The following is a 10,334-nucleotide window of genomic DNA, read 5'->3' as shown; positions in this document are numbered from 1 at the left end:
GTATGGATAGTATAAACACTATTAACAGTATGAACTGTGGATACAAGGTGGGATGAAATGAAAGATATATGCAGTATAAACACAGTATGAGCAATATAAACAGCTATACATATATATATATATATATACATACACACACACACACACATATATATATATATATATTACTGTATTACTGTATTACTATATTATAGGCTGTAGTACATTTAAAACTACCCGAGTTGACCAAAGTGCTGTACGTGTTAGCATTCAAGCAGCAGCAAAAATATCTACAAAAAGCAAAACAGAATGAAGACTGATGAAATAACTTTGCAAAACAAAATTTAAAAATTCATACAACCGTAAAAACATGTCAAAACATTATAGTGTTTGGTTTGTGGAATTTTTTCTTAATCACTCCCTCCGCTTTGCCTGTCGACCGGGCAGTTGAAACGGACAGCCAAAGGCAATGCACTGGCCAACGGGCACTGTCAATACTGTCAATAGCTCTCTAGTCCTGTTTCTATGCTTAGTGTCATATTGTTTCCCCAAAGGGGGTTTGGATTCTGATGTTCAGTTCTGTTATAGGTTCATTTGTGTTTTACGATACCTGGTTTGGTGTTGTTGATTTATGCTGATCTCAGTTTGGAGAAAAGGTGTTGGTTTGTTGTCTGGGTTCAGATGGAGGATTAGGATTAGGCTAAAGTTATGGTTAGAATTAAGACTAGGCTCAGGATATGGTTAGAATTAGAATAAGGTTATGGTTAGGATTAGGCTAAATTTGTGGTTAGGATTAGGCTAAGGTTATGGTTAGGACTAGATGAGGTAAAAATGCAGTGCTCTGATACGAACAAAACCCTTTGATATTCCTCGGGTTAGGGTTATGATAGTGTTAGGGTTATGTGTGTCACAGTGTGACAGAATCTGAATCTGAATTTCAGCAACCAGATTTAAGTTGTGAAATGAATGTAGAGAGTAGAATTTTCAGTGAGGATCAAGTACAGTTGCAATGCAAATAAATGTAAATTCAGATTGTTGCAAGTTTTTTCAAATACAATAAGAGATAGAGGATGAAACTTGAATCATTTTAAAGGAAATTATTTTGCCAGATTATGCTCAGTTCAGACAGGACACTTTGTCAGATTTAACTATTTAGTTCAGAATGAAATGCATTTTATTTTTGGTGGTGACTCTGCTCGAGTGATGCTCTGGAACAATCTGGGCAAGCCTGACACAGGATGTCCCTGAGATCACAAACCCTGAAAACTGTGCTCCCGAAGGGAGCAGATTAGCAGAGTCACCTTGAAATGAAATGGAATTTAATGAAATTAGCCTATGTGCAGTGAGAAGCGTGTCACATTTCCTTTGAATATATGCAACTAGAGTGACCTTTTCATCTGAATGCAAAGAATAAACAGCATACTGAATGCAAACATGTGTTGCTTTCAATATTCAGTTGTCTGTAAATCAACAAACATTTAAGCATGATTAACTTCTTTGTTCGCTGATATGGTTTTTGTATGGGGAAGTAAGCTCTTTAAATGTGCATGTAATACCTTCCTATTCCAGTGATGAATTAATTGATCTTAATTAATTTATTAACCATTGGACTTAAATAGCATGTGTGTTTTAGCTCAGCTCGAACATGTCACATGCAGTGTATCTGTGTTTTGGAATAATCATGTGTGTGTAAAGTCCAACTCGTGTAAAACTGACAGAAAACATGACTGCAACACATTTTGGCCAAAATAACAATCAAATCTATTCGCAACCTCTTCCTGTTTGAGGCATTGTTGTTTCTGTAAGCAATGTCACAGCTGGTTTTCAAAATAAAAGCCCTATAAGGGTCCTGCAATATTAAAGTAATTATACTTGACTATCTACATCACATTTTGTTCATCATTATCAACTTCACTAAACTGTCTTGTTAGTAAAAGCATGTGACTCGCTGTTCTACTTCTGCCTGTTTGTAATCTAATGGAAGCACTATAATGTTTTGGCTAACAATGTTCAGTGCTAACAGTTACTGAGTTGAACACATTGCACAACAGACATTGACCCACTGAGAAATACAAGTGCATTAGAGATAGCTTCAAGGTTCAATGTTCATGGTCAAACTGCATTTACTCTTAGATAGAGAGAAGCTCAGCTATTCACATTTGCACAGACATGAATCTAACAGCAAAGAGCCACAGTATCCCTCTCAGCGATGGTAATCGTATTCCACTGCTGGGATTGGGCACCTATGGAGATCCTCGAACGGTGAGAAGAATATAAAGACCATAGTGTCTGTGTTTCTAATGCCTGCTTAACTGCGATGGCTCTGTGTGACGTGGGGCTGTCAGTGTTTACTGCTTGCAATGGCTGGTTAAGTATCATTAGAGCAGGAATGCATGCTGTAGTTGCACAAGCTGCAGCTGTAGCTCGAACAAAATCAGGTCAAGTAATATTTACAATTTCGGTGGATTTTCAACAGACATCCAAAGGCACTGCGCTTGAGTGTGTCCGACTGGCCATAGATGTAGGTTACAGGCACTTTGATGGGGCGCTGGTGTATTTCAACGAGCACGAAGTGGGTCAAGCCATTAGAGAGAAGATTGCTGATGGAACTGTAAGAAGAGAGGACATCTTTTATTGTGGAAAGGTAATACATTCTTGTCATGTGTTATGTCAGGTGTCTCTATTTTCTCAGTTTACTTTGAACTATTTAAGAATCCATCATATTATTCTCAAGGCCAATAAATCAGATATTTTATTTTCATCTGTATACAGTTTCCGAAAAGCAAAAACATTTTTTCTCTCTAGTTTAATATGATTTGAATGTTTTCTAATATCAGTGTGTTATCTTTGTCAGCTCTGGAATACCTTCCATCCACCAGAGTTGGTGAGACCAGCCTTGGAGAGGACACTGAAAACCCTAAAACTACAATATGTGGATCTCTACATCGTTGAGCTTCCGATGGCCTTCAAGGTTTCTACACATTACACAGATAACAGCAAACGTATCAGTCAGCCACATGCATGACACGTGTAAAATGTTGTTAATGATACGTTTGTCACAGAAGATTATAGAACCAGATGTATGTTTAGTTAAGATTGGGTTCTGGAATTAGTTATCGTCAGATATTTGTATGAATTTTAAAATAGCTAAGAACAACAAAGGTCGTCTGCACGTCCACACCTTCACTTTGCACGGTATTTCAGCATCACCATGCACAGGTCACAGCCTCTCAAGAGGGATGTGCAACAAATGTTCATGCAAAGCGTTGTATTGTGCTTTACGATTTAGCCTGGAAATGAATTTTATCCCAAAGACCAAGATGGCAAATACATCTACCACCACACAGACCTCTGTGCAACATGGGAGGTAAGTTCTGCCACGTTCACTGAAGATGCTCCTGCTGTTTAATGACTTTATACATCTCCTCCTTGTCGCTGTAATGTGAGATGATATTTCCATAGCAATAGAAGAATGTGTTGCCTTTATAAATGCTGTGTTTTTTGCATTTTTTGGCACTTTTGCATCACATGTTTATATGAATACATGAAGCACATCAAACACCTTGTAGGTCAACATGCTTTTATGTTAGTGGGGACTGACAGAATATTATAACACAAACAGTAAATGCAGCCAAAAAATTACAATAAAGTAGATCTGTGTTATCTTTTTAAACAAATGAATATGACAACCTTCAAAATGGTAGGATTAATTGCATGTACTAAGGTGTGTCAGAAAAGTTTCAGGACTGGTGTCACAAAAGATATATTTCAAATCCAAACTACAAGTTTTCCCCTTCAAAGTAGTCCTCCTGGAGTCTAACACACTTTCCCAGCCTTCTCTGCCACGCTGTCATGCACTGCTGGAAGGATTCTTCTGGGATCCTCTGCAGCTTTGTCCTCACAGCCATCTTGATGTTGTCGATGTCTTCAAAACGGGTCCCCTTGATGACCCCCTTGAGCTTGGGGAAGAGGAAAAAATCCCACGGAGCCAGATGGGGTGAGTAGGGAGGTTGCTCCAGCACGGAGATGTTCTTCTCAGCCAGGAACTGTCGGATGCTCAGGACATTCTGAGCAGGCGCGTTGTCATGGTGAAGCAGCTGCGACTTGACCTGCCACAACTCTCGCCTCTTCTTGCGCACTGAATGAAACAAACGCCGTAGGATCTTTTTGTAGACGTGATGGTTGATCGTCTGAAGGGGAAAACTGGTAGTTTGTAGTTTGGGTTTGAAATATATCTTTTGTGACACCAGTCCTGGAACTTTTCTGACACACCTCGTATGTCACAAAAATATCAAGCATAATTTAAGTTCTATTAATCTAATTCAGATGTCTTTACATGGTAAATAGTGCTTTCTGCAAGTTGAAAGATATGCTCTTCTGTGCATTTTAGGAGTGCATGTAGTACACTGTACAGATTGTCATGTCTTCAAAGAAAAATATGAAATGAATAACTTTAGTTTATGATATTCTTTCAAACCCTAAAGTTGATGCCAGAACATTCTCTGCTGCAGCATCACAGACTGTCAAGGACAGTGTCATAAACTGCCAAGTGTTCAAAGAACAGCTTTTCTCTGCACTGCGCTTCTTGTTTTTCTCCACTATCTCAGTAAGTCTGTAAAGATAATCACTATCAGCTTTTGAAAGGATGTAAATCTTTTCTTCTCAACAGGCTTTAGAGGCTTGCAAAGATGCTGGGCTGGTTAAGTCCCTCGGTGTCTCCAACTTCAACCGCAGGCAGCTGGAACTGCTGCTGAATAAACCTGGCCTCAAACACAAACCCGTATCCAACCAGGTGACGCAAGCTGTCTCTTTAGACAACCGCTGACGTTACAGAGAGCTCTGTGTGTGTACTACAATAGTAAATCACAGCATGAAGTGGTGTTAGAGGCCATTAATAAGAAGGTAGTGCTTGTCATAGTTTTGGCCACCGTCAACTCTGTGCGTCCTATTCAGAAAATGAGTTTGACAATAGATCTGTGAGTTAATTACTTGATGACAGGAAATATCTTGTCACAAAGTAGTCAACAACCGTGCCAAAAAGCATTTTCTTTACCTTAAACTGCATGAAAAGGAAATGATTTTCCCTTTTGACTCCCGTCCAGTTTTATTCTGGCGAGTCAGAGCACAGGATGCTGATGTAATGTTAGCTCACTTTGGGAAAATTCTCTTTTTCATGTTGTATTTTCTTCTCTCCTGCCTCAAGGTTGAATGTCATCCATACTTCACACAACCCAAACTTCTGGAGTACTGTCGTCAGAATGACATTGTGATTGTTGGCTATTGCCCAATTGGCTCCTCCAGAGATGCATCCTGGTAGGTAGATTTTAAGAGATGTGCACTTTCCAACACTAGTGTGGTAGTTTATTAAATAGTAACCCCGGTATTGTTGTCATGGAAGGTTGGAAAAACTCAGAAAGGCACTTTTAGACATCTTGTGACAGTAAAATCTAAAATGTCGGTGACAGTTAACCACACAACTGTGATTAGTGATTCATCAGACTTTAAAGCTGCAGTAGGCAGACATTTGGAAAAGCCACTCAAAATCACTCTGCGGAGTAAAAATGCTCTGTTTAACCAATTCCACATCCTCGTCCTGTTGTAGACTTTGTTGCTCTTTAGGCTATTTCACCTGACCTTGTTTGAAAAGAGCAAAAGTCTCCTGTCACGGGTTAGATTTTTTAAAGCCTGAAAACAGCCAAGAAGAGATGCAGCAGTCTTGTTTCCTCTCAGGCCATTAAAAATACAATATGCTGAAAGGCTGTTAAGGATTAATGCTGCTTATTCTAGATTTAAGAGGAATTTAAGATTTCAACAACAAATGGTAACAAAAGTGAACACTTAAGTGAATAGAGTAAATCTGTGACGCATAGTATTATCATGGAAAGAACTCATATTTTGTCAGTGATCAAAATAAAATATAAAATATGTTCAAAAAAGCGGGAAAAAAGCAATATTGGGGCAACACTTGAGTCTAGTATGGGACAATAATGTTGTTCCCAAACACTTAAGGATGCTAAACTTTACAACTTTGATTAAAAACTATCTTGGTATTGTTTGTATTAAATTCTGTCTCTGGTTTAGGGTGAACGTGAAAAGTCCTCCTCTGCTGGAGGACGAGCTGCTTGTGTCCATCGGGAAAAAGTACAACAAGAGCAGTGCCCAGGTGGCTCTGCGCTTCAATGTGCAGAGAGGAGTTGTGGTGATTCCAAAGAGCTTCAGCCCAGAGAGGATCAATCATAACTTCCAGGTAGTTCAACCTCAATGCTTTTTAACGCCATGTGCACGTACAGTATGTGTTCAAAGGCAAATTATAGTGGCCAAATTCTAATTCTGTTCAATCATTTCAGCAAAAACTCATCACTTTTTGTTCCAGATATTCGATTTTTCACTCACTGAGGAGGAAATGAAAGCCATCGAAGCCCTGAACAAAAACATTCGCTTTGTGGAGCTGCTCATGTAAGTACAAGCTCTGATCAGTGAGAATATTTTTACTGTGTGATGCAAGAAAAGATTTACAAAACACTTCTAAGTCTTTGTTTGCTGCTTAGAATAATAACTCTTTTTTTATTTATTTTTTGACACAGGTGGAGTGACCATCCAGAGTATCCCTTTCATGATGAATATTAAGCTTTATAACTTTATTTGTGATGCACATCATTTTCATTTTTAAAGATGTGAACTCTTTTTGGCATCAGAGGAATCTTTAATTCACCATTTATGTCTGGTAAATATTCACACTAAACACTAGAGGGCTCTGGCTCACAGTGAATGAAAAAGATGAATAAATGAATGTTTTCAAAGACCACATGCAGCTGTGATGTGAGCGGAGGAAGCTGTTTAATCATTTCATATCAGCTTTACGAGCTCCACATGAGACTAATCTTGTAAGAGTTTCTTGTCAGTGACAGCAGATTTAAAATGTGTTAATGCAACCGCTGTTATAAATAAAGTTTTGTTTAAAAATCAGACCATTTGAGAAGATGTCATATTTACAACATGACTCGTGGATTGTTGCTTCTGGTTTGCTAAAAAGAATCATAGTTTGATACATTAACTGCTAATAACCACGAGATCTTTATATTCTAGTCTGAGAATTTATCAATCTGTGCTACATCTAGAGTTATTAGAGAAAAGCTTTTGTTTTGTCTGTGCCACTGCTGGTTTAAATTTCAAATCAAGTCACTTTATGAATGAAAAAACCAAACAATATTGAACAACGATATCTGAGCAGTGTTCCATGTACCATGTTCAAGGCAAGGTTACAAAGGTTAGCTGTGTTAGAGCAAAATATGAACTGACATGGAGCATAAAAAGTAATCATGTAAATCCAAAAGTCAAAATATTCTATTATTGTGGGATGGAAACATTTCAGTTGTGAAAAATCTCAAAAACAGCTGTTGTAACTAATTTAGATAAACCTTCTTCTACAGCTGTAACCAAAAAAAGAGTATTATTGTGCATTCTGCTGTATGCCAATTTATTGTGAAGCTTATCAAATAAATTACAAGAATTAGTTATTGATTTAACACAAGAGCAAAGACAGTTCACATTTAGAAATACATGGAAAGTTCCACTCCTGAGAAAAATTTCAAGAGCAAGTACTTGCTTGCTGTACATTCTGTCATAATATTGTTTTAATATAACTGTCACACCCACACCGAGTCCTTGGTTTAGATAAATGTAATGTTTTTATTGAATGGTGCAAGTATTTGCTTGTTGAAAAAGCTGAGTTACAAAACATCTTTGTCATGAGGTTCAAGCATCTCAGGCCCTGAGGGATCTAGAAGTGAAGTAACTGGTAAACACATCTTTGTGCTAATGTTTGCAGAGAGGTAGCATTGGCACGAAGGGATCATCCTACTGAAGACCTGTAACATATATACTTCTTACATATGTGCAGCCCAGACTACAACCTATCATACTAATACAGCTTTGCAATTGTCTGATTGTCCAAGACATGATTAGCCTAACTGTGACAAACACAAATTCTCACTGACTTGCATCGAGTTTTCTTGGACAAAGTTTTGAAAAAAACAATGATGAACATGACGTTTGATTAATAATCCGTTGCCTTCACAGCTTCACTGGTGGAGGACTGCTCATAAACGCTTGCATTACTGAAAAAAGATTTTTGTAATGGAGTTTTGAACCTTCATTAAATGCAGATGTTTAAAAGTACACCTGTTACATGATACATGACAGCACAATCATTTTAGTCTGTAAAGTTTTTAGCAGATTTGTTGAGTCAATGAGTGATCACAAGATATTTTTTGCAAATAAAATAAAAATAAATCAAATTCTAGAGTGGAACCCTCTTTTACATGGTCTTTATATCACATTATTGTTGAGACAGGTGCAACTGTAGCGGTTATTTGCTGCTATTCACTATTAAAAGCAAACATAAGATAAATCTTTATTGATAATCCTATAATAAAGCACCAACTGAAAGCTGTCAGACTGATAGAAGCTGCAGGTGTCCCAGCTTGTTCTGTCTTGTTTGGAGAGTGGGGGTAAATGAGTTTGATTGATTCAAACTTGTCATCACGGTGTTAATCTCTGTGTACTCACTTATAGCCTACTTTAAACTTGGCCAGTTTTCTTCCTGGCGGTCTGTCAAAAGCAACAACAAAAGCAAAAAAAACAATAAATCCATCACATATGGAAAGAACGGAGGTGCTAACAGCATGTTTTCTATAGGTGATAGGATGTGTTTTCACCTGTTTTACTCATATCATCCTAAATGGTTGCATTTTTTAAAGTCTCAGATGAACGTATAGGTTATTTTGTGGTCTTTATATTGAAGTTTTGTGGTTTTTCTTATAGTTTTGCAAGTTTTGATCCAAAATGAAAGTTTCCAGAAGAGAGGTGGGTATTAAATACAGGCCCACTGATGCGTTAATGTCCCGTTCTTATCTTAGTTTTTTATCTTGGGAAATAGAGCTGTTTGGTTTCTTGGGGGAACATGAAAAGACTGATCTCAAGTATGATTCAAACCTACCTCCTTCAGCCTGTTGGCTTCGATCAGAACAGCCCAGAGGGGGAAACAGATAGAACTGTTCCATTAAAACATAACATGAGATGTACTAAGCGGCACCTTTAAAGCTAACTAGCACAAATACACAACTTGTACAGGTACACACTTGCATAGACTATTTCATCTAACTCTCAGCAAGAGAGCAAATAAGCGCATTTCTGCAAGCACCAAACTATTCCTATAAGATAAAGATGATGTTGAATAATTAGAAGTGAAAAGTCAGTTCATAAATGTGATCTAATATCATGCAGTATGTGCTTTTTAGTCATACAAAATGAGTTCATGCCATCAAAGTGATTTAGATCTGTTGGTAGTATGTTGGAAGAGGTGCAGGACTCATCAACTCTTTGTTTAGCAGATAGACATACTGGATTGGATTTAGTTTGTAACATTTCCTCTAAGTTGGCACACTTGCCAGATGTTAATGCTTGTACTTTGTCACCTTTAATCCTTGAACTTTAAAATCAATCGGTGTTCTTTTATTATGTTGCTGATAAGATGTTAGTCCTCTGACATTAATGAATTATTTATTAATTAAATCTATTAATCAGTGTGCTAGAGTCCCCCTTGTGTCCTCTGCTGTCCTCAAACTGTGTGATCCAGCTGCATTTTGCAAGAAGATGTTTGTAGAACTCCGTTTTCATTGGGTTGTCAAATCTCATATGTGACAAGGAGCTGTGCATACTGAAACCTGCAGGGAGATTTCCAATTTAACAAGGTTCTGTTGGTGAAAGCATGTGACTAAAACGTTAACAAGGCTTTGGTGACTTATGGTATTTGGCCACTAACTTAGAAAAGTTAATTAAACTCCAACACTTTGTCGCACATCAAAGTTCAAACTGCCACAAAACTGTGGTGGTCATGCTGACGGATTCATTTTTGTAGAAAAGCTAATGTCTCCATGTCTTGAATTATAATTTGTTGTGAGGTGGGGGTGGGGAGTTAACAGAAAAAAAGATCTCCCCCTGAAAGATTTCAGACAGGAAAAGCAGAAACACATTGCTCCCTCCATCCCCACCTCCATAAAGACCCTCTGGATTGTGACCCTAAAACAAACGCCTTGAACCAGGCCAATCTGGACCCCTGTGGTGGGAAAATGTTCTGAATAGGCTTCTGGGTCTTCGAGGAAGGAATCTGGTCGGAGGAATAAAGACTCTTTTCCGGGGGGCTGAATTAAGGGTGTGTTTAGAGCAGGGGGCTTTATGAAGCAGGATTGACGTTTTAATTACCATCAGTCAGAAAAGACCGCTGAAATCTTGTGCACAAATAATTCAAAGCTGCACACTTTGTGGATGATGCATGTTTGTATCTAATAATCTTT

The 10,334-nt window shown here is 38.0% G+C and overlaps 1 protein-coding gene across 2 annotated transcripts; it reads left to right on the top strand.

Moving 5' to 3' along the window:
- Nucleotides 1-2,127: 2,127 nt before the first annotated feature.
- LOC103366736 (3-oxo-5-beta-steroid 4-dehydrogenase-like) lies at nt 2,128-6,767 on the top strand. 2 transcript variants are annotated; one of them, XM_008294554.1, is made up of 9 exons: nt 2,128-2,241; nt 2,456-2,623; nt 2,834-2,950; nt 3,269-3,346; nt 4,649-4,771; nt 5,183-5,292; nt 6,061-6,226; nt 6,353-6,435; nt 6,564-6,767. In XM_008294554.1, exons 1-9 carry the CDS (start codon nt 2,149-2,151, stop codon nt 6,604-6,606), a joined length of 981 nt encoding a protein of 326 aa, XP_008292776.1. In that variant the 5' UTR covers nt 2,128-2,148; the 3' UTR covers nt 6,607-6,767. The 2 variants fall into 2 exon arrangements, with proteins under 2 accessions (XP_008292776.1, XP_008292774.1); XM_008294552.1 differs by lacking the exon at nt 4,649-4,771 and having other exon boundaries at nt 2,149-2,241.
- The last annotated feature ends 3,567 nt before the right edge of the window (nt 6,768-10,334 follow it).

The sequence above is a fragment of the Stegastes partitus genome, unplaced genomic scaffold (assembly GCF_000690725.1).
Source record: "Stegastes partitus isolate 25-593 unplaced genomic scaffold, Stegastes_partitus-1.0.2 Scaffold971, whole genome shotgun sequence".
NCBI classification, from domain to species: Eukaryota; Metazoa; Chordata; class Actinopteri; family Pomacentridae; genus Stegastes; species Stegastes partitus.
Note: the sequence above shows the minus strand (reverse complement) of the source record. Positions and strands in the feature narration are given on the sequence as shown.